At 41.2% G+C, this 25,372-nt stretch overlaps 1 protein-coding gene across 5 annotated transcripts in view; it reads right to left on the bottom strand.

Moving 5' to 3' along the window:
* ttc28 (tetratricopeptide repeat domain 28) overlaps positions 1-25,372 on the bottom strand; it is an 891,459-nt gene that overhangs the window by 338,515 nt on the left and 527,572 nt on the right. For all 5 annotated transcript variants that reach the window (XM_073065729.1, XM_073065727.1, XM_073065728.1 and 2 more), the window contains one exon: positions 5,803-5,933. In XM_073065729.1, coding sequence (XP_072921830.1) covers positions 5,803-5,933 — 131 coding nt within the window. The remainder of the gene's footprint in view (positions 1-5,802; positions 5,934-25,372) is intronic.

Here is a 25,372-nt window from a genome sequence, read left to right on the forward strand (position 1 = left end):
GGCCGCCATTAGGGGAACTCAATTGTGATGTGGGGAGGAGATCTTGTCACTGATTGGCTGGTAAACTGATGATGTTCCCTTGCATACTGTCGAAACATTTACAAGTAAATTGCCAAGATCGGAGAGCAACTTGGCCAACCAGGTACTCTAGCCTATCGATGCTATTCTGCTTAAGACCTCACCAACTCAAGCTGGAAAAAACCAACAACTAAAATAAACACAAATTACACCTCACAATAGAATTCCCCTTGTGTAGTTCTATCTGAGGGTGTGCATTTTCATAGCACCATAGCACCATATGTCAATACTTTAATCTGTTAAATTGCTCAAGTCGCATGATCTGATCATCTGCCTCACATCCCTTGCCATATGTGTTTGCATGCCTCGCAATGTTTGAAATGATCAAATGGGCTGAGCTTATAGCGTGCAACTCTGATGTGAATTGGATAAGAAGCCTATAATCAGTTTTCATTATGCTGGACAGTGGAACTGTAAATGCAATGATGCTTCTAGCTCTGGAGTTCACAACCTGTGGTCTATGGACCCCCTAGGTTAATGCAGATGTCCATGGTATAAAAATGGTTGGGAACTACTGTGCCTAGCTGCAGTTTGACTTTTCAAAGAAGGTCAAAGGTTTACACCCAAAATTTCCAATGTATGTTGGTGAGAGAGGAAGCTTGCAGAACTTAAACTGCAGCATCTTCAAATATGTGACTGAAACTGGAGAAAGGGTCAGCAAGACAAAGGTGAATTGTGGATGGGAGAGCAAGTCACTTACCTGCTGAATGGGATTTTATTTTGGAATGATTCCCAGTGCAATCAAAGCCAGGTAAAATTCAGGTAGCCCAGGTAAAATACAGATAAATCTTAGTTCTAAGAATGAGGGCGGATCCCATTGAAACCTATCAAATGTTGAAGGGCCTTGATAGAGTGGATGGGGAGAGGATGTATCCCATGGTGGGGGAGTTTTAAGACCAGAGGACACAGCCTCAGAATAGAGTGGTGTCCATTCAGAATGGAGATGAGGAGGAATTTCTTTTGCCAGAGAATGGTGAATCTGTAGAAACTGCCGCCAGAGGTGGCTGTGGAAGCCAAGTCACTGGGTGTATTTAAGGCAGAGGTTAGTAGATTCTTGGTTAGTCATGGCACGAAGGGATACAGGGAGAAGGCAGGAGATTGGGGCTGAAAGACAAATGAATCAGCCATGATGATATTGGTGGAGCAGAATAATGGGCCAAATGGCCTAATTCTGCTCCTATATCTTAAGGTCTAATGAAGGGTCTCAGCCCTGTAAGACCAACTATTCGTAGATGCTACCTGACCTGCTGAGTTCCTCCAGAATTTTGTGGTACTCACTCAAGATTTCTGCAGCATCTTTTGTGTCTCAGATAAAATCTCCTTTATGCATGATTTTTGCAGGACCTGATTAAAGTATTTTTTATGCTAAGGTGTTCAATTTTGCAATAAGCTACCACTAATTCATCTACGTTTCTCTTGAAATACAATGTCAAGGCATGAAATAAACATTCTTTCTAAATTCCAAGGGGAGGCCTTACAATAACGTGTAATAATAATACTGAATCCTTAACCCATCTGGTACGGGCAAGGTTTAAATCTATCAACGGTACTAATGCTTCCAAGCATCTATTAGATTGTACTTGATTGTGACCCTTCCTCAAATGCCACATTACCAGAAAAGCATCGCCATCTGTAAGAGTAATATCACTTTCAGGCCTGAACATTAACAGCAATGACCTAAGGTGAAGTGTTCCACTGCCACTTTCAGTGATCTAAGATGCAACCCAGCCTTCCTTACAATAACGTTAAACTGGGCCTGGTGTCTTAATTGGTTTCAACTGATACAAACCAAATATTCCCTTTGTGATATTTAACGTTTCACCAAATAAAGTGAATTCCACCCAAGAGCAGCCTTATAAATCTATTACCTCATCGTTGGGGAGTATTAAGTTAACCCCAAAATATTCATTTGCATCCCTATGCTTTTTCCAACATAAACCAATTTTGCAAGCAGCAAGGTACGGATTCCAGCAATAATACACTTACCAATTGGTGACATAGACTTACAAAAGGTTGGTGCACATATGATGTCACCAGGAAGCTTAAATTAATTTCCTGCTCTTCCCCTCATTCACCTGATGGATGAAAACGTACTCTTTCCCTGTACACTCTCAGGATCTTGGTGCACAGGTTAATCACTTCTCAATTTTGTCTTTGAAAGGTAATAATACCCATAACTAATTCCTTGAAATATAACTTTTTTTTCCTCAGACTCTTTTTTTCCTTCTCTACCTCTCAGTGTACCAGATTACTCACCACATCCCAGTTAAGGTCGAATTGGTATTTGTCCTGTCAGGGTAATGTAATCGGTGATAATATACATAATTCACAACCACCAACATGGAGTTGGGGTTCACTTTAAGAGATTGGTCTGATGTGATTATGTAATTATGCGAAGTTCTGTTACCGCACTTTGTGTTCACATTTTGGAGTTCAATAAATGAGCTGTTATGGATTTTCTTAAACATAAAACACCTCTACCATTTTATTTGCAAAAACCTATTATAACAATACTCTAAGAATAACAAAAACATTGGTTCCAGGTTGAATTATACGGCAAGGAAACAGGCCCTTCAGTCCAAAACAAGAGAAAATTTGCAGATGTTGGAAATCCAAGCAACACACACAAAATGCAGGAGGAACTCAGCAGGCCAGGCAGCATCCATGGCAAAGACTACAGTCGACATTTCAGACCCTTCAGTCCATCTAGTTCATGCCAGCCATCATTTGTTTACACTAATCCCATTGTTTTTCATTATTCTCAATGCTATCGACTTCTTCCCAAGATTTCACTTTCTAACTCACTTGGGGCGATCTACAGTGCACATCTGCACATCTTTGAAATATGGATGCAGCCAGAGGAAATCCAGGCAGCCACAGGGAGACCTTGCAAACTCTACACAGCCAGCACCGGAGGTCAGGATTGACCCCAGGCCATGGAAGTGGTTAGGAACCAGCTTTAACTGGTTGTACCACTGCGTAGCCCGCATGAAACTGACTAAAATTATCAATGAAATATAGCCTTGTTGATGAAGAGAAATACTCCTAGTGGAGCAACACTGCAGTGTAATGGTTCACACAACACCTTATGGTACCAGCAATCCAGGTTCAATTCCCACTGCTGCTTTTAAGGAGTTTGTACATTCTCCCCGTGACCGTGTGGGTTTTCTCCGGGTGCTCCGCCTTCCTCCCAAAGTCCAAAGACGTAATGGTTGGTAGGCTAATTGGTCACTGTAAATTGTCCCATGATTAAGCTAAGATTAAATCATGGGTTGCTGGGCATCATAGATTAAAGGAGCACAAGGGCCTATTCTGAGCTGTATCTCAATAAATAAATGAAAATACATCCACTCTATATATGCTAATGCATATGAATCCCCTTTGTACAGTTCTATCGTGCGATGTGCATTGTCATAGAACAGCCTGTTAACACTTAGTTCTTTTAAATTACTAAATGATAAGACAGAGATTTACAATCATGACAGGCCACAACCCAAGATTTCCAACTCACTGAGCTGTAGACTGAAAGGAAAGAGGCTTTTCAGAGGAGGAGGGTAAAGGAACGGGAGCACTAATAGCCCCAGATCACTCCTACAGATTTCTTACAGCAGGGACAGAGTAGCAGAGGAGGCTTTCAGCTCTCTAGAGTCAAGAAAATGGACTAACAGTCTGAAACTAAAGTACAAGGCAATTTTAAATGAAGGAAAATGAAATATACTATAATCATTTATCTGACCTTAAACTTAATCCTCTTTCTAACCATGCAAAGCAGTTAAAGACAATGAATCCACAACTGTCTCTTTAAATGGATTAAATGAAGGTTCCAGCCACACACGAAATTGCAAACCTAGAATAGCTGACTCAAAACAAAGATTTCCTGTTACGACTAATTAGAATATTCAGGAAAGATTTTCCTTTCTTGCTGGAAAAGCTGGCTTAAATGGTTTAATTTACCCCAGCAGTTGTTTGCCGTCCAAATTCCTTTCTTTAACTGTTGCTGCATTTTGAGATTTTAAACTAGATTTGCATCAGCTGCAGATCATTTCATAATAAAAGTGGACATCACGACTTACAATGTTGTGACTACTTGTCAATATCTTTGTCAAGACATTTCAGTCAACTGAATACATCGTTTGCCACCTAGCCAACTTCTATGTTTAGAAGCTGAAAAATAAATGCAATCAGACAACACATTCGCCTACAAATTAATGATCAATTATAAAACAGAAAACAGATAAGCGTACAATATTATTGCAGTAATTATAGACCACTTTCCCCCAAGGACGTCTAAAAGCTCTACTGCACTAGCATACAGCATAAACCTGACCTTTATACCCTAATCTCTCATGTCTTGCATGATTCCTTATGACTATCTAGTCTTGCCTTGATCAACTGCTATTAGCTTCAAAAAATACTTCTGAATTAAAACATTCCAGTCCAAGAAATTACTAAATTCCTTCCAAGGCAGAGGATTAAAGTCCCATTACAGGTTTTGAGAAGTTATCTAAACTGATATTTCAGTCCATTCATGAAGAATCTGCCTCGTTGTGAAGGGTCTCAGATGCAACATCAAACCTGGGCTCTTTAGGCATGATTGTGATGTGGGAGTATCGGAAACTCATGCTTCACCAAACAAAAACAAATCCATTTTATCTAATTAATTAGGGGGTGTCATAATGGCATAAAGGTTAGCACAACGCTTTATAGTGCTGGCAACCTGGGTTCAATTCCCGCCGCAACCTGTAAGGAGTTGGCATGCTCTCCCTATGATTACCTGGGTTTCTTCCAGGTGCTCCGGTTGCCCCCCCCCCCCCACATTCCTAAAGATGTACGGGTTAGTAGGTTAATTGGTCATTGTAACTTGTCCTGTGATTAGGCTCAGATTAAATCGGGGGATTGCTGGGCGGCCTGGCTTGAAGGACTGGAAGGGCCTATTCCACGCTGTATCTCAATCAATCAATCAATAAGTAAATAAATAGGTAGGTAGGTAGGCAGGTAAATAAACAAACAAATAAATAAATAAATAATCACTTCATTTACATGAGAGTCTGTCATGTGTAGAACCTTGATGTGATAAGGAGCTAAGCAATTATAGGTCTCTCCTTTATTAGATTTTTCTAATTATAGAATGTGATTTCTATTCTGATTGGAGTCTGATGCTGGATTTCCCTAAATAACATCATCGATGGAACATTTTTTGGACCTGTCCAGAACACAAGGAGCACCATGTAATTCTAAGATCTTCTTTACTCCAAACATTAGACCATGACCTATTCTGAATGAGGAGTCTCTGGGCACATACTAGGAGGGAAGTGTTTTAAACAGTACAACAAGGATCAAGCATACCTCTGAAATGGTTTCTTGCATACATCTTTAGATAAGTTCATTCTCTGCACCCAATTTAGCAGCAACTCACATTCCGAATGACAGCCAAATAATTTTGTAAAGATATAAATCAAACTGGCTTGACTATAAAAAAAAGTCATATGTATTACAGAGGATAAGGTTCCTCAAACTTCGAGAACCTTGCCAAGCATTTTTGCACAGCAATTGAAGGTTGACTGTTGCTCAAGGTTTCACTACACCCCACTTCAGAATTAAAGAGAAACACAATCAATCATGGAAATACAGTTAACTGAGAGACCAAGTTTTGACACCGTGTTCTAATGATTCGCCCACCTGCGTCTGATTGCACTAATGAAATGAGTTATGGGAATTACTCACCTCGCGATCTTTTAGCTTCATAGCCAGCACTAGCTGGAGACGGTGGTTGTTTAGGGCCTCTCGGTAGTTGCCACTGGAGAAGAATGCCGATCCCAGGTTACCATGGGCCCGACACTCGCCCGTGTGGTCACCTGGTTAAGAGGGAGATACAGGGGAAATAAAGTCAGCTTCATCTTTACTAAGACGGACAACTTTATTACTTTGGATAAATCAGATTACGGTTTATTATTACTAGCATATATCGAACTGAATTGAATTGACTTTATGTCTTACATCCTTCATATACATGAGGAGTAAAAATCTTTAAATGTGTAATGTGTAATTATAGTAATTTATAATAAATAGTCACTGTAACAGGGACACAGTTATGTCAGCATGAATTAATCAGTCTGATGGCCTGGTGGAAGAAGCTGTCCCCGGAGCCTGTTGGTCCTGGCTTTTAGGCTGCGATACCATTTCCCAGATGGCAGCAGCTGGAACAGTTTGTGGTTGGGGTGACTCGGGTCCCCAGTGATCCTTCTTTACACACCTATCTTTGTAAATGTCCTGAATAGTGCGAAGTTCACATCTGCAGATGCGCTGGGCTGTCCGCACCACTCTCTGCATGAAATTTGTACTTTCATAGTTGTGTAATACACAGAAATTACAATAAATTACAACAAGAAATATATATAAAAAAATAAATAAATAGTGCAAAAAGAGAGCAAAATAGTAAGAAAGCGCTCATGAGTCATGGTTTGTTAAGAGGTCTGAAGCTGGTTCTAACATGCTAAGTACGTGCACTCATGCTCCTGTACCTCCTTCCTAACGGTAGTAATGAAAAGAGGGCACATCTAGTATAGTGAGGGTCCTTAATGATGGATACCATTTTCTTGAGGCATCACCTTTTAAAGGTGCCCTCAGTGCTGGTGCCTATGATGGAGCTGTCTAAGTCTACAACCTTCTGCGACTTTCTCTGATCCTGTGCATTGGAGTCTCCCAATCGGGTGCCGATGCAACCAGTCAAAATGCTCTCCATGGTCCATCTGTAGAAATTTGCTAGAATCCTTGCTGGCAAGCCAAATCTCCTCAAATGCCAAATGAAGTATAGCCCCTGGTATGCCTTCTTTGTGGTTACATCAATATGTTGGTCCCAGGAACTTGAAGCTGTTCATCCATTCCACTGCTGATCCCTCGATGAGGACTGGTGTGTGTTTCCCAACTCCCCCTTCCTGAAAGTCCACAATCAATTCCTCAGTGTTAATGACATTGAGTGAAAGGCTGTTACCATGTCACCACTTCAACCAGCCAATCTCTCTCGCTCCTACGTGCCTCCTCGTCACCATCTGAGATTCTGCCAATTACAGTCGTGTCATCAGAACATTTAGAGATGGCGCTTGAGCTGTGCCTAGACGCACAATCATTTATCATGACCTGCTTTAGTTTCTCAAACAACTAAGTTTAGGCTAGGGCATATCAGGGGTCCCTGGACTCCTTGCTTAATTGTATTGGTCCAAAGCATAAAAAACCTTAGGATAGATGTAAACTATAATGGAAATATCAATAGAAATAAATACCTTTATCCCTATTTTAGTTGTCTTCAGAACACATAATGCTGTGTTTGGTACTAGGTAAGTGAATTATTTCATGAATGAGGTTAGTCATCAAATTCTAATAGGTGGTTTAACCAGAGAGGAATCAACACTTATTCTCCCCAGATCACTGCCAAAACACACGTTCTATTACATGCAACACACACAGTACCCTGGAGGAACTCAGCAAGTCAGGGAGTATCAATGGAAAAGACTAAACAGTCAACTTCTCAGGCCGAGCCCCTGCTTCAGGACTATTACATATCATTGCAGAGCTGCTAGAAGCAGGAATCCCAGTCCAGGTACTTGGCCATTTGCCAGATCTTCTAATATTTTAAACATATCAATTATATCACAAATCAATCTTTTAAGCCACAATGAGCAAGAGACAGTTCTGTATAGGAATCAAATTGCTGAAAGAGTTCAGCAGGTGAGTCAGCATCTGTATCTGTGTGGGGCTAGGGGAAAATGGTGGAAGGAATGGTCAATAATAATCTAAATGAATTTGCTTCTTGTTGAGACCTTGCATCAGTTCTGAGAGTGGACAGGGCAGACTGCCAGAATGAAGTGGGCAGAGACTGCAGGTGAACTTGGTGATAGGTAGACCAAGGAGGGCTGATGGATAATACAGCCAGATGAGGGAGGCAGAGGGGTGGAGCTGGGAAACAGAGGTATGTGGAGGAAGTGGGCAAGGAATCAAAAAGTGGCAGATGGAGCCAGATGGGGGAAAAGGGAGGTTGAAGTTGGAGGTTGAAAAGGGGAAATTCAAAGGCTGCCACTGCTGTAGTCTGATAAGTAGGAGAGGTGATAATAGGAACCATTAAGGGAGAAGTGAAAGGCATGTGGAGCCAATGAAGGAGGGGGTCTATTGGGAGAACATATGATGGGTGGGGAATTTACTACACTAGTTGTGTTACTCTAGCAGTTTGTTTTTTTCCCCTTCAAATTCCAATATCTGCTGCTCAAATCTGTATAACCTCTTCTCAAAAACAGAAAACCTTCACTGAATCAATGAGTCTTTCATTGAATTTGTCCTGCATCCTCTCTAGGGATGACAAAACCTTCCTAAGGCGCAGTATCCAAAGTAGAATGCCAATTTCTAGGGAAGGTCTGATGATTGTTCTGCAGAATATGAGATAGCTTTTCCTCAGTGTATTCCAGACTCCCAAGATAAAGCTCAAAATTTCTCTTTGATTAGACCATACCATAAGACATAGGAGCAGAATTAGGCTATGCAGCCCATCAAGTCTGCTCCGCTATTTCATCATAGCTGATCCATTTCTCTCTTACCCCCATTCTCCTGCCTTCTCCCCATAATTTTTCACACCATGACTAATCCTGTCCTTCTTAGTAAGTTACTTGTTGTACTGAGAAGAAATAGAACTAAGAGTTAATAGTAAAGCTACTTGAGGTTTCAATGCCATTTAATAACATCTTTAATCATTTCAAGACTATGTTCCTACCCAATTCTCACATTCCTTCTTTCCTTTAAGGGCAATAAGCTGTTGAAAAAACTTGGCAACCACCAAGAGCTCTTTGGGGTTGAGGATTCCAAAGGCTAATATGTTTTCAGATAAAGAAATTTCTCCATAATACATGACCGACCTTTTATCCTGGGAAGATACCTTTTTATTCCAGACACTCTTGTCAATGGAAATAGTCACCAGGCATTGACCTTGTGAATCCTTTTCTGAATCACATTCATTGTACCCATCTGAGGCCCAGCAGTGCAGAGCCCAACAATCTATCAACACACAAGTTGGAGGGAGTTCAGCTTTTTGTGCATTGGTCCAGATTCAAACATCTGCAGTCTCTCATCTCTGCCAATATACAGTATAATCTTTCTTAAATTGAAAGTGAATGATAGATTTCACATCTGAACATTGGCCTTCCATTTCCCATAATATGGCCACTTACACTGTTTGTCCATTCCTCGTTCACTTTACTCCCATGCACACACCTTGTACTGTAGCAGCATTTGTAGACTTAAATTATTTCATTCAAATTAGTCTACAATGACATGCAGTACTGTGCAAAAGTCTTAGGCACATATATATAGCTAGGGTGCCTGAGAATTTTGCACAGTACTGTATTTGTCAAGCTGGAGCAAAAAGCGAGTTTGTAAATTTGGCGGGAGCAAAGGATGTTGGGAATGGCAAGTGTGGAGCACCACAGGAGGAGTGTGGGGCTGGTGGCAGAGGAGGAGTGCCAGGGGCAGGGGGCTGGCACGGTGCAGACACACCCAGCCCTGAAACATCAGGCAAGGTCATCTGATTCCAAACAATTGGTTTATTTATCATTATAGAACCCGCTCCCTCCCCTCTCCCTTCCCCTTTTCCGAACCAAGATCTCCCTCTCCCTACTTCCTTTCCACTTTCAGTCCACAATAGAGCAATAGAGACCCATGTCAGAATCAGGTTTATCATCACTCACATACATCATGAAATTAGTTTCTTTTGTGCCAGCAGTACAGTGCAATACATAAAATTACTACAGTACTGTGCAAAAGTATTAGGCTATATATATATATATATATATAAACCACTTGGATTTACCCCTATCTTCCAAAGGCATATAGTTGTTAGGTTAATTGGACACTGACAATTGCCCCTACTTTGGATGTGGGTGGAAAAATGCGGAAGGAGTTGTGGGATTGGAAAGGAAGAGGGAAGACGCTAGAATATAAAGGTGGGGGGAGGGGAAGGAGTGTGGGTCCTGGCCTGAAATGGCGACTATCTATTCATTTCCATAGATGCCGTCTGACCTGTTGAGTTTCTCCAGCGTCTTGTGTGCGTTACTTTGGATTTCTAGCATCTGCAGATTTTCTCGTATTTTTGCCTTTCTGGCACTGTATCATTTCCCTTGCCCTAAAGTCATAGAAAAGTACTACACAGAAACAGGCCCCTTAGCCCATTTAGTCTGTGCCAAACCATTTAAACTGCCTACTCCCATCAACCAGCACATTAACCCACCATACCCCTGCCATCCAGTTACCCAGCCTTAAACATTGAAATCGAGCTCGCACGCACCACTTGTGCTGGCAGCTCGTTCCACGCTCTCACCACCTTCTGAGTGACGAAATTTCCCCTCATGTTCCTCTTAAACTTTTCACCTTTCTCCCTTAACCCATGACCTCCAGTTGTAGTCCCATCCAACCTCAGTGGAAAAAGCCTGCTTGCATTTACCCTATCTATACCTCTCATAATTTTGTATATCCCTAACAAATCTCCCCTTAATCTTCTTCTCGTACTCATTGATTTTTTTTGTAACTCGCCTGTACCACTACTGAATTTAATTTGGTCTCTTAATACATTTATTGTCCTTGGTAATTGCACAAGATACTTTGAAATGAACCTATATTGCTCAGTGTTACGGTAGTCTGTGCCTTCACCCACCGACTGGTTGCAGGAATAGTAATTTATAATTTATGCTTCTGCCTCTATCAAGTGAACTTAAGTCAATTATGTCACAAGGTTGAATATACAATGTAAAACCAAGGAAGCCATTCACAGGCAGTGATCATTACTGAGACATTCTGTTGAAAATTCAGATAATATTAGGGCAGGCAATAAAATTCATCAGATTTTTAAATCTACCGACATTATAAATTCAACACATGAGCTCGTATTCATTAGAGGTAATGCAGTTAGTCCACAATGTGTTTGAACAGCCTGCTAATTCTCTAGGGTCAGCACTATTTATGATAAGTAATTAACCCTGGATTCCTGCAGATCTATTTAATTAGAAATCTTGTATCATCCATCACATATTTCAAGGCATCACACCTCAGAAGTGACACACTTCGGGATGTCACACCTTGGAATGCCGTATGTTGGTGGTGCAGCAAAGGGTGATTGGCTGAAATTAGCCATTGTTGGTTAATCTATCAGTGGCGAGAAATTCAAAGGCATAAAGCTGCTTCTGCCAGCATTGTACAACTGAGTATCATTTCTCTCCTGGACTGAAACACAATAATAATAATTTCCAATCTGATTTGCATAATTCTGAAAATTCAGCTGGGCAATAGATAACATTTGCACACTATACCAGGCAGGCACAATTTTCACATCAGTCTCACAGAGAATGGTGGTGTTCCTCATGACGTTCTTTATGGAGCATTTCAGAGGGACTTAGATGAAGCTGTTCTTCTGTCAATCAGAGGATTTAATAATGGGGCTGGAATCCCTTTAAATTCTCAAATTAGATCAACTGCTGCCCAGCCTTTCCATAAGCAATGTCTCTTGTTCTTAGTCCCTTACTCCCAGTCTGTCAACAATTACACCACCCCAGTCCTCTGTGCCCCTCTTGACCAAGTCTCCAATAACCCTCCTGAGCTACCAATCCCAAAGGAGTCAGTCTACAACTCTTATCTCCAACCACACTGCAAGCAAACCTGGATGACACAACGTGGGTGACCATCTTTAGTTCTGCTCGAGGCCTAAGGCAACAGAGGTAGGCAGCAGGTTTTGGCTGGGAGGGTGGTGATGAGTGTGCCACTGGCAGTGACTGAAACAGTTATGGGTGTGCTAGAACTCTGGGTCTTTCTACTTAATTGGTAATTGGGTTATTATTGTCACAATGTACCAAGGGACATAAGAACATAAGAAATAGGAACAAGAGTAGGACATCTGGCCCGTCGAGCCTGTTCCACCATTCAATATCATGGCTGATCTGAACATTGACTCATCTCCACCTACCTGCCTTTTCCCCATGACCCTTAATTGTTCTACTATGTAAAAATCTATCCAGCCTTGACTTAAATATATTTACTGAGCTAGCCTCCACTGCTTCATTGGGCAGAGAATTCCACAGATTCACCATTCTTTGGGAAAAGCACTTTCTCCTCATCTCCATCCTAAGTTTACTCCCCCAAATCTTGAGGCTATGCTTCCTAGTTCTAGTCTCACCTACCAGTGGAAACAATTCTCCTGCCTCTATCTTATCTATCCCTTTCAGAATTTTATATGCTTCTATAAGCTCTCTTCTCATCCTTCTGAATTCCAGCAAATACAATCCCAGGCGGCTCAATCTCTTCTCATCTCTGGGATCAAGCTGGTGAACCTCTTCTGCACTGCCTCCAAAACCAGTATATCCTTCCTCAATTAAGGAGACCAGAACTGCATGCAGTGAAAAGCTTTTGCTTATATCCATCCAGTCAGATCATCACATATGTAAATACACAAAAGGAAATAAAAGAAAGCAGAATACATAGAGAGAGTCAAGTCAAGTCTATTGTCATTTAACTATATACATGTATACCATCAAATCGTGTTTAGGGGTAACATGAGGGGGAACTTCTTTACTCAGAGAGTGGTAGCTGTGTGGAACGAGCTTCCAGTAGAAGTGGTAGATGCAGGTTCGATATTGTCATCTAAAGTAAAATTGGATAGGTATATGAACAGGAAAGGAAAGGAGGTTATGGGCTGAGTGCAGGTTGGTGGGACTAGGTGAGAGTAAGCATTCGGCACAGACTAGAAAGGCCGAGATGGCCTGTTTCCATGCTGTAATTGTTACATGGTTATAAATGAGACAATGTTTCTCTGAGCCAAGGTGTAAAGCGCAGTAGTACACATAACATATGTAACACACAATAACTTATGAAAGTAAGGATAAAATCTACAGATGGATTACACATGAATGATAAAAAAGTAAAGTGCATTAATTAAATATTCTAAAGTACAGATCAGATTAACCAGTAACCGTTCGAATGTGATGCGGCAGGGAGTTCAGAAGCCTAATGGTCTGAGGGAAGAAACTGTTTCCCATCCTGACCGTTCTTGTTTTTATGCATTGGAGCCTCCTGCCTGATGGTAGAAAGTCAAAGGGGATGTCAGATAGATGGGCAGGATCCTTTATAATACTAAGAACCCTGTGTATGCAGCGTTCCTGATAAATGTCCCTCATGGGTAGTAGTCCTTTGTAGGAACTTGAAATCTGATGCTCAGCTGCTCCCATACCAGAGAGAGATGCAGCTTGTCAGGACACCCTGAATGGTGCCCTATAAAATGCTGTTAAGATGGTGGGGGGGAACCTCACTTTCCTCAATCTCTGCTGTGCTTTCTTATTCAGGGAGGTGGTAGTAAGGGCCCTGGGGAGGTCGTCCATAATGTGAACTACCAGCAACTTGGTGCAAATTTGCTGTGCGAGAGGACAAGGCCATGATGAGACTTACTGAGAGATCAAGAACTCATGGGGCACCATGGTAGCTGCACAGAGGCTCACAACAGTTTACTGAACAGGTGAAGCAGGTTCAATTCCCACTGCTGCCTGTAAGGAGTTTGTACATTCTCTCCGTGACCATGTGGGTTTCCTCCAGGGGCTCCAGTTTCCTCCCACAATCCAAAAACATACTGGTTGTTATGTTAATTGATCATTGTAAATTGTCCCGTGATTAGGCTGGAATTAAATCAGGAGGCTGGCTCAAAGGGCTGAAAGGGTCAATTCCATGCTGCAGCTCAATAAATTAATCTTTATTTTATAACAGGTCCATTCAAGAGACTTAAAACAGCAAGACAGAAGCTCTCCTTGAACCTGATAGTATGCATTCATAAGCTTTACTACCTTCTACCCAATAAAAGGGGGCGGAGAGAAGAGGGAATGATAAGGATGGGTTGGGTCCTTGATCACATTGGCTGCTTTCCCAAGGCAGCAGGAAGAGTAGACAAAGTCAATGAAAGAGAGGTTGTTTTTAACAATGGACTGAGCTGTGTCCACAATTGTCACCAATTTCTAGCAATATTGTGCAGAGCTGTTGCTACTCCAAGCTGTGCTACATCTGGATAAAATGCTTTCTATGATGCATCTTTAAAATTGGTGACGGTCGTCACAAACATGCAAATTTCCTTAGTCTTTTGAGGAAGTAGAAGCACCATTGTGCTTTCTCGGCCATAGCATCTACATGGCTGAACTAGGACAAATAATTGGTGATATTTACAGCTAGGACCTTGAAGTATGAAGAGGGCATGACTTGGATGGTAGTGCTCTTTAATGATGGATGCTACTTTTGTGATGCAGCATTCCAAGTCAATGTAGCGGATAATGGGGAGAGCATTGCCTCTGATAGACTGGGCTGTATTCACCATTTACTGTAGCCTTCTCCATTCCTGGGTATTGGCGTTTCCATACCAGACTGTGATACAACCAGTTGGGATACTCTCCACTGTGTATACTGTATATAGAAGTTTGGCAAAGTTTTTGGTGACTAACTTCCCCTGCCTTTCCCTATTGCTTTGTAAATCCTATTTTTTCAGGTATGTCTCCAGTTTCCTGTTGAATTCTGCATCTGGATCTGCTGCTACTTTATACCTAGCAATGGATTCCATTTATTTTGAGAGAAAAAAAATCCTCATGGCAGTTTTGGTTGATTCATCTTTATTCTATGTCCTTTAGTTCTCCTTCCACCACTGGGAATAGTTTTCTCTCGCTCTATCTTCCCTAAACCCTTCATGATTATGATGAACTCTTTCTCACTATCTCATGACCTCATCTGCTTCAAGGAGGAAAAACCTCAGTCTATCTATCTCACTAAAGTCATTTGTTAGCACAACATTTTGGTACATTTCTGCTGCACACCAGTCCAACCGTTCCTGAAGTCTGGTATCCAAAAATGGACATAGAAACATAGAAAATAGGTGCAGGAGTAGGCCATTCAGCCCTTTGAGCCTGCACCGCCATTCAGTATGATCATGGCTGATCATCCAACTCAGAACCCTGTACCTGCTTTCTCTCCATAACCCGATCCCTTTAGCCACAAGGGCCATATCTAACTTCCTCTTAAATATAGCCAATGAACCGGCCTCAACTGTTTCCTGTGGCAGAGAATTCCACAGATTCACCACTCTCTGTGTGAAGAAGTTTTTCCTCATCTCGGTCCTAAAAGGCTTCCCCTTTATCTTTAAACTGTGACCCCTTGTTCTGGACTTCCCCAACATCAGAAACAATCTTCCTGCATCTAGCCTGTCCAATCCCTTTAGAATTTTATACGTTTCAATAAGATCCCCCCTCAATCTTCTAAATTCCAGTGAGTATAAGCCTAGTCGATCCAGTCTTTCTTCATCTGAAAGTCCTGCCATCCCAGGAATCAATCTGGTGAACCTTCTTTGTACTCCCTCTATGGCAAGAATGTCTTTCCTCAGATTAGGGAACCAAAACTGCACACAGTACTCTAGGTGTGGTCTCACCAAGGCCTTGTACAACTGCAGTAGATCCTCCCTGCTCCTGTACTCAAATCCTTTTGCTACGAATGCCAACATACCATTTGCCTTTTTCACCGCCTGCTGTACCTGCATGCCCACCTTCAATGACTGGTGTACAATGAAACACAGGTCTCGTTGCATCTCCCCTTTTCTTAATCGTCCACCGTTCAGATAATAATCTGTTTTCCTGTTCTTGCAACCAAAGTGGATAACCTCACATTTATCCACATTAAATTGCATCTGCCATGAATTTGCCCACTCACCTAACCTATCCAAGTCACCCTGCATCCTCTTAGCATCCTCCTCACAGCTAACACCGCCACCCAGCTTCGTGTCATCCGCAAACTTGGAGATGCTGCATTTAATTCCCTCGTCTAAATCATTAATATATATTGTAAATAACTGGGGTCCCAGCACTGAGCCTTGCAGTACCCCACTAGTCACTGTCTGCCATTCTGAAAAGGTCCCGTTTACTCCCACTCTTTGCTTCCTGTCTGCCAACCAATTCTCTATCCACATCAATACCATACCCCCAATACCGTGTGCTTTAAGTTTGCACACTAATCTCCTGTGTGGGACCTTGTCAAAAGCCTTTTGAAAATCTAAATATACCACATCTACTGGCTCTTCCCTATCCACTCTACTAGTTACATCCTCAAAAAATTCTTAAGATTCGTCAGACATGATTTTCCTTTCACAAATCCATGCTGACTTTGTCCGATGATTTCACCTCTTTCCAAATGAGCTGTTATCACATCTTTGATAACTGACTCTAGCATTTTCCCCACCACCGATGTCAGACACTGTGCTTCAGCTGTCAGACTGTTGCTTAATAATGGCCTTTGAGTATGTTAATCTCTCCATTAATGAAGCCCAAGATTCCATGTGATTTTGTCCCATCATGCCCCCAAAACCTTTCGTGAACTACGCATTGTCACAGTGAACTTTGATAATAAATGTACTTTGAACTTTTGAACATCTAGCCCTGAACTCTCTCTTCCTGTACTGCAGTCAGATGTTTTATTTAAACCTTCTGACCTATGGTATCTTCACAAATTCCTTTTGAAAATCTATATATGCACAATTTAATGAAAGGATTGGTTCCTTTTATGTGGAACCACTACTTATAAATATCAAGATATTTGATGCAATGCCTTTACGGTACCCTGAACATTAAAATAACCCTCAAAGATTAATTCAACACATACAAAACACTGGAGGAACTCAGCAAGTCGGAAAGCATCTATGGAAAAGAGTAAACAGTCAACGTTTTAGGCCAAGACCTTTCTTTAGGATGCCTTATACTCATGTATAAGGAGGCAGAGAATACTTGTCTGTGTCCAATAGCTACACTTAATGTCTGATAAAATGTATACAATATACATTCTGTGTGTGATTTAAAGATTCAAAGTACATTTATTATCAAAGTACGTACACAGAATATACACTGAGATTCGTCGTACCGCAAGCAGCCACAAAACAAAGAAACACAATGGAACCCATTCAAGAAAACATCAAACATCCAATGTGAGGGAAAAACAAATTGCACAAGTGGCGAAAAGCAAGCAAACAACTCAGAATACCAAACATCAACCCAGTAGTATTCAGTTTAGTTCAGTTCAGCACTGCGCTGTGCTGCTAGCCAATGCAGGGCGCAAGGCCATTCTACACTGAAGCAGCGCAGTCGCATTGAGTGCCCTGATCAAACCACCCAAAATGACCAAAAAGCATCAAAAGCAAAAGCACTATATAGTGCAACTACATCTAATCTGCTTTATATTTAAATCATTTTGGTTACATATATCATGTCTGTAATATTCTTCCAGCGTCCTTCCATCCTACATTACCTAACTGAGCCAACTTATCCTTCAAATCTATTGTCTTTCACCTGCTCATCTATCTTCCCTTGAAATACATTAACACTACTGATCTAAAAAAAAAGATAGAAATGGTCAAATCATCGGAAGGGCTATAGATCTGAAGCATGTACTATTTCTCTTTCCACAAATGCTAGCCGACTGTCAATCGAGTGGCATCCACACCGGACTGCCAGTCGAGTGGCCCCGGGTTCGAATCCAACCGGCTCCGTGCATGCTTTTTATATCGGCACTGAGTTGGGCATCAAGCTAGCAACTTGGCCTTGTAAAAAACAGACAAATGCTAAAGAAACAACTAGGTTGCTGCCTGATTCTGTTTTTCAGAATCAGAATCAGGTTTAATATCACTGGCATATGTTGGGAAATTTGTTAACTTTGTGACAGTAGTATAATGCAATACGTAATAATACAGGGAAAAGAAACTGTGAATTACAGTACACACACATATATAGTGTTACGTATTCAGGCAACAATAATTATAGATGAGTTAGACGAAGGGTTTTATAACAAATAACACGTTTATTAAACACTGATAACAAACCCCCTTCAAAAGTAAACAAACCCAAACAATGATCCGAGCTCAGCTGCTGGCAGCTGCTCAAACAGTCCTTAATAGCTTTGCAGTCCCAAACAGTCTTTAAAGCAGTATTGAAAAGAACTCAGTTCTTTAAAGCGATATGCCGACAGTTCAAAAGCTCACGGTACTTTTAAAAGGAGAGACTTTTTAAAACGAGGTAAATTCTCTTCCACGTCGATGTCCTTCGATTCCCAGCGTCGAACTCCCACGTCGAATTTTATTAAATATAACAGCTTAAAGTGACTGACCTTCCTTCCACAATATTCTCAATCTCCCGCTTTTTCCAGCGGAGACTATCATGAGAATAGTAAACGAAATCCTTCCGAATGAGGATCACACAAGGTCGAAGTCAATCCATCGAAAATCGATTTTCCTCGATCTCCATTTTCCAAACTTCACTCTCCCTTAGCAAAGAAACCGTTGGCTCTGACCTTTTAAACTTTAGGCATTATATAAAACTTCATTTTTAACTAAACTGCGTCATCACATTAAATCACACAGTGATATGAAGTCATCTTGGCAAATCCAGCCACGAACTGCCCCACCTGACAGGGTGGGTCTCCCTTTTATACCCTGTAGAAAAAACCTGTCACATGACCTCTACTGGCGGGAAAATGACATCACTCCACCATCACAAAACCATTACCTCATGTCCAGTATAACTTCAACCCCAGTCACGTGACAAGGGTACCACTGTCACGTGTCACGGGTACGTAACAATAGAAAGAGAGTAAATTAGATAAGTAGTGCAAAAATAGAAATAAAAAAGTAGTAACAATGACAACAAGGCATGACATGAGTGATAGGGGTCCTTAATGATGGGTGCCACCATTTTTGAGATGTCCTGGTTCTCCAGAGGCTAGTGCCCATGATGGAGAACACTGGGCTCTGATTCCACAGAGGGCTTTGATTTGGAAAGCTTTGGAGCTCATCTCCTCTTTCAGAGGAGCCGTCACGTGACAACCCTCCAGTAAAGGCCAGAACGATCAATGCTTATGACTGGCACCAGGAGCAGTTGGGCAAAGATTTAACTCTTTGACAAAGCAATTGTGGCATCAGGTACAAAAAAAGGTAACAATCAATGGGTATTGAACAATGAATAGAGATGAATATTTTGATAAGAGAATAATAATAGTCTCACCTGGAAGGACTAAGAATTAGAAAAGTAAAAGCAGCAATGGAACGAACAGATCACCTTGGGGGAGTCTAGGACCAGAGTCAGAATAGAAGAATGTCCATTTAGAACAGAGATGAGAAGGGATTTCTTTGGTAGTAATGCAGTGAATCTGTGGAATTCATTGCTACAGATGGCTGTGGAGGCCAAGTCAATAAGCATATTTAAAGAGTAGGTTAATAGGCTCCTAATTAGTCAGGGCATCAAAGGTTATGGGGAGAAGCAAGAGAATGGGATTGACAGCAATCATAAATCAGCTATGATGGAATGGCAGAACAGACTGGATGGGCCAAACAGCCTAATTCTTCTCCTATATTTTATAGTTGTATGAATTAACATGATCACTGTGTATTAGAAATAAGCCTCAATTTGGAAGCTTTCTTAGCCCTGCCTGTTTCATTCTTAACTATTTCAACACCATTCACAGCATCTGGTGCTTATTTTTACTTCCTATGTGAAGTTTATTGCAGTTGCCTGCATTTAATTTTAACTCACATTTGTTCTTCATACAAAACCTATTTTGCCCCAGTCATTCTGGAACTTTCAAATTGCTCCCATTCATTCCACTGCATCTCCCAGTTTGCTAAATTCAACAGACTTGGCCATTTGACTTTGAGTTTGTGTGTCCAGGTCATTAAATAGGAAACAGTACTGGGCCGAGCATTAAGGCCCGAGGCCTCCCACTAAGTAGTTTTAAGGCACCATCCCAACATAATAAGTCATCATTGTTTTCTACCCTTCAGGCAGTTTCTTGCTCGTTCCAGGGTTTGCCCTGAATAGTCAAAGCTTTAAGTTTTAAACAAGAGCTGATTATATGGAACTTAACACAAATGACTTTTTGGAAATCTAAGTCCCGTTATGTTACGAGGATTTTCACAGTTCATTTGGGTTGATCAGCCTGGATTTTATTCCCTGAATTTTGGTGGCTGCTGCTTTGTAACTGACTGTACAAATCATCACTGTGAATATTTGTAGGACTGATCACTGAGCCTGCAGGTTAGGTTGCAAACTTTTCGTCACCAGTCGAGTTGACATCATCAGTGCGCAACTGAGTGTTGTTTCTGCCGAGTGCTCGCGTTTATACTGGTTCGACTCCTCGTTCTGATTGGCTGGCTGTCGTGCCGGCCGCTAGTCTCCATTGGGTCCCAGACTGAGTGATCACCATTGGCCTGTATCCCTGGGTATCAGTCATTGTGAGCACTGGTTCCTCAGATGTCCAGAGCTCACTCGTCAGCCCCAATCCTGCAGACGCATAGGTTTGTAAATTGCATCCAGTTCAATATGCTTGCTAATAGAGTTTTCCATTGAGAATCAAGCTTCTTAAAGTTCTCTTGAACTTTTGTGCCTCTGCCTGGATTTTAGTAGTTTCCCAGACAAACTTGAGTCCTTCTCAATCTTCGTGTACTGAGGTGACAGAGGATCATGTCTTCTTATGGCTAGCTGACAATGACAGAGAGACCAATAACTAGGGTTACAAGCCAGCAGAGATCACCCAACCATCAGTTGGCTGGGACCCAGTGCAGTTTAGCGGCCAGCATGACAGCCAACCAATCGGAACAATTGTGCACTGATGATGTCACCTCGACTGGCGACGAAACAAAACTTTTGGTGACCTAACCTCCAGGCTCAGCAAACAACCTTATAAGCAAGCAGCCAACGAGCTGCCAATCTTCCCTTTCATTTCAATTACTATGATACTTACTCCACTGTGATATTTATTTTCATAAACTTAAATGGAATAAAACTCAAACTAATGTTACTTGAGTCCATGCTTGTTTTGTCCCACATTTAAAGATGGCAGCATACCGGCCTGAATCCAAACTGGTGTTGTATCTAAGGATATACACATAATGGGGAACAATACCTATGAGATCTGCATTCACTGCTTGTAAGTATTCCAAGAAAATTCCCATCTACACCAAAGATCCAAGTCTCATTTGCAACAGAATAATTGATCCTCATTTCCATCTCATTAACATTTACAACAACCTATTGGCTATTTCTGTCTTGGAAAAGTTTTTTAATGATGACATCCCCGTGAATGCTCTGGGAGAAGTAATCTTTGATAATCTATCAAACGATCATCAACCATTCTCCCTGTGACTGTGTGGGTTTCCTCCGGGTGCTCCAGTTTCCTCCCACAGTCCAAAGACATACTGGTAGGCAGGTTAATTGGTCAATGTAAATTGTCCCGTGATTAGGCTAGGGTTAAATCAGAGGGATTGCTGGGTAGCATGGCTCAAGGGCCAGAAGGGTGTATTCTACACTGTATCTCAATAAAATAAAACTAAAAATTATTTGCAAATGTGACCTGTGCCTGTGCATTATATTTAAACAGTTCTGCTTTCTTGCCTGCTCCTTCTGTTCCAAAAGCATATCCCAATTGGATTCCACACTGATTATGCTGAACCCCCTGTGTTCTCATTTTGAATTAAGTCAGTACTTTTCTTTTGATTCATACTTTAATTTGTCAATGCCTTTCATGGTTAACATTCATTGATGTATTTGTTGATTTACAATGCGGAATAGGCCCTTTGAGCCACGTCACCCATCCCCCAATTTTTTAAAAATGGTAGTTTAATCACACAACAACTTACAATGACCAATTCACCTGCCTACCGGTATGTCTTTAGACTGTGGGAGGAAACCACAGTCACGGGGAGCACATCATAGCAGGCAGCGGCGGGAGTTGAAGCCGGGTTGCCTGTACTGTAAGGCATTGTGCTAACCACTGCACTATTGTGCCACTCTTTTCCACTGTGTTACTGTAGCATCTGTAATTACCATGTCTGCTCACCACTACACCTTAAAATTATTCCATTCTCCTGCATTTAAACTAATTGCTTTGTTCCTTTTCATTAAACGTACCACTTCAGTTCTGTTCAAAGCTCCAGGTTTTAGCCATTTCTTATTCCCTGATATTTCACCTTGACCATTTGTGATTACTGCCCCTGACGTTGCACAACATCCACTCCTGTGCATTATCTATGATACAAATACCGGGTCAAGATGAGCACTTAGCCTTGTTACTTCTCCGACATACTGGGTCACAAAGCAGCGTGCAATCCATTCATCAACTCTGATGCAAAAACATTCGAGTTCATTTCCCCAGCTGAAGACCGGCTGTCCTTCTATTAGGAAGCTGCATACTATAATATAAATAGAATCATTTTAATTTTCAGCAGCTTGGAAGACAATTTTTAGTGAATTGTCAGGTGCAAAGGACAGTGAAGAAGGGATGGGAAGCAAGAACACAGATGCTTTGCAAGGCAACACACACAAAATGCTGGAGGAACTCAGCAGGCAGGCAGCATCTATAGAAAAGAGTAAACAGTTGACATTTTAGCCGAGATCCTTCTTCAGGACTGAGAGGGAAGGGGCAAAATGCCTGAATTAAAAGGGGGAGAGGGGAAGGAGGCGAGCTGGGAGGTGACAGGTGAAGCCAGGTGGGTGGGAAAGGTGAAGGGCTGGAGAAGAAGGAATCTGATAGGAGAGGAGAGTGGACCATAGGGGAAGTAACAAGCAAGTGAGAAGAGCTAAAAGGACAGAGTAGGGAATAGAGGGGGGGGAGGAATTTTTGTTCATCAGAAGGAAAAATCAGTTTGGAGGGTACACAGACAAAATATATGTAATAACTAACTTTTCCGTTCTCTTGTCGAATGATTCAGTATCAAAGGTACAACATATTAAGTCATCATTTAACACCTGAACACTCCACATCCTGTGTTAACCTTACACAAGTTGTTATGAAGGGTGTAGTTTGCAGGCTGTAGTGATAACATGGCAGAAGGTTTGAAAAAACAATTGAGAAATATGAACGTGAGACAGAAGAATATCAAAAATTATTAGAACTTGCTCAACAGGAAAAACAAATTTAAATGACAATGCTATGAAATATATGGTATGTATTTAAACACCTAAGCCTCACTTCTCAAACAAGAGAAGATCTGCAGATGCTGGAAATCCAAAGCAACAGACACAAAATGCTGGAGGAACTCAGCAGGCCAGGCAGCGTCTATGGAAAAGAGGTTTTGGACCAAGACCCTTCATCAGCTTCTCGTTGATTCAGTCAATGCTGCATTATAACATTACTTACACAATAAGGACTTAATCTTTGTGTTGTTGGAACACTGCCTTTTATGACTTGTAGAAATGGACCAGCCGGCAATATCCTATGTTGCACAGACAAAGAGTCACATGTAGGTGTGGTCCTCCACAAAGACCACAACCTTGTTGCAGGGTTTGGAGGATTGCCTGACTCAAAGATCTGGAGAGCTATGTTTACTGGAATCAGGGATTTATGCTTTGTCTCTTGGTAGGGTCACCCATGCCAAACAGGTCAAAGAGTAGAGGTCAGACCAAGAGTGGTCCACCAATCCTCCAGGTTGGGGAGTTCAGCTCATGGCCAACAACCCGGACCGGTAAAACAAAATTGTTGTAGAAATAGCAATGAAGAATCCTTCTTCACCTGAGTGCAACAGTATGCCTGAGTCTCCACACAGGACTTGCATGACTGACAGTAGTGAAAACCAAGAGGAAGTTATCGACATGATGAACGAAGCCCTGAACACTACCAGCGATGGATGATCTTCATCGCTGCCCTAAATACCAGCAATGCAATGGGCAGTAAATAAGTAGATACAGTGTATCAATCAGCATCCCAGGTATCCCATTTCAGTCTTCAACTTAATATGCCCTTTTGATTTTGTGCAAAATGTATGAGTAATCAATAGGCAGTCACTCGATCCAAATACAAAGCAAAATTGCCCAAAAGGTGGCGGTAGTGAGTCTGGTTCTCAGAAAACAAGTTCAACTATAAGTTACACATTAAATTGTCAGTTTTAAAGCATTTTGATGCCAGTGATTGAGCATTTGAGATCAGGATTGGGACTGCTTCCAACAATGGGAAGAATTTATGACAATAAAATGAGAAGGTTTCTCTCAGAGCTCTCAGGTTTCTCTTATGTACCAAGGAGCACGTACTTCCAAAGAGAAAAAAGTCACATTATGATCTAAACTTGCAATGGATCACTAAATTCTTCTATTTTGTCGGAGATATCAAGTTTCATGGTTATGATCCACTCACAATACAAAGTGCTTTGAAGAACTATTCTAAGGACTATGTGTAGTGTTAACACTGTTTATCTCTTCAAGGACTTCATGAATACTTCCAGCATTTTCGATTTCATTTCAGATTTCTAGCAACTGTGGTTTATGGTGTTTAAAAAATCTGCATATTATTTGGTGATCATGAAGTCTGCATAATTAAGACAATATTTTAAGAATGGTTTTCTTCTAATACCATCCTAGCTTGAACAGAGTATCACGCCAAAGAAATCTCAACTTCAAGATAATTGCATTAGATCATCCTATCAACTTTGATGACCTATCAGAAAATGTTGTGGTTGTTTTCCCACCACCCAAAGTGACATGTTTACTACAACCCACTGATTAAGCGATAAGAGTGACATTTAAGGTTTATGATTGATGGCATGTTCTTCCAGTTCATGAAGAAAGTTGATGGTGATGATACAGCAGTAATCCTAGAATATTAATAATATCCTCAAAGTTTAAGCAAATATTGATGGTTTTTTGGGAAGAAGATCAGACAACATACAAATTATGTGTGCTCTTCAAGTTCAAAGCAAAAAACACAAAAATAGCCAAGAAATCTGGCTGTAGAGATGGAAGAGGCTGATATGGTGGAACTGTTTGAATTCCAGAAGAATTCTCAAAAGTGTACTAAATGTAACTGGAAATAAAACAAAACTAAAGATCAGAAAACAATTGCAAAACCAAAGCCACAAAAGTTAAAACAAAGTAATTGTCAAAAACATTTCAGCTTGTTGGAGCAACTTGGCCAAGAATTGACCCAAAAGGACGAAGTAATTCCCCAGTGAATAGCCCAATCAGTGATGACATTTGCTAGTACAAGGAGCTTTATTTACAAGACTCAAACTGTCCAAAAGCATTTAGATAATCTTCTTTTAAGGTAACTGAAAATTATCAGGAACAGTGACCAGAAGGGGGTACAAATTCATTCTTGGATGGAAAGGCAGACACAATTACCTATTTGCCACTTTACCTCGATTCTGCCCACTTCCATAACCACCACTTCTGGGTGCCACGTTATATAAGTGTTCAATCTTCAAAAATATATTCTTTGGTTTATAAAA

This window comes from Hemitrygon akajei, chromosome 14 (genome assembly GCF_048418815.1).
Source record: "Hemitrygon akajei chromosome 14, sHemAka1.3, whole genome shotgun sequence".
Classification (NCBI taxonomy): Eukaryota; Metazoa; Chordata; class Chondrichthyes; order Myliobatiformes; family Dasyatidae; genus Hemitrygon; species Hemitrygon akajei.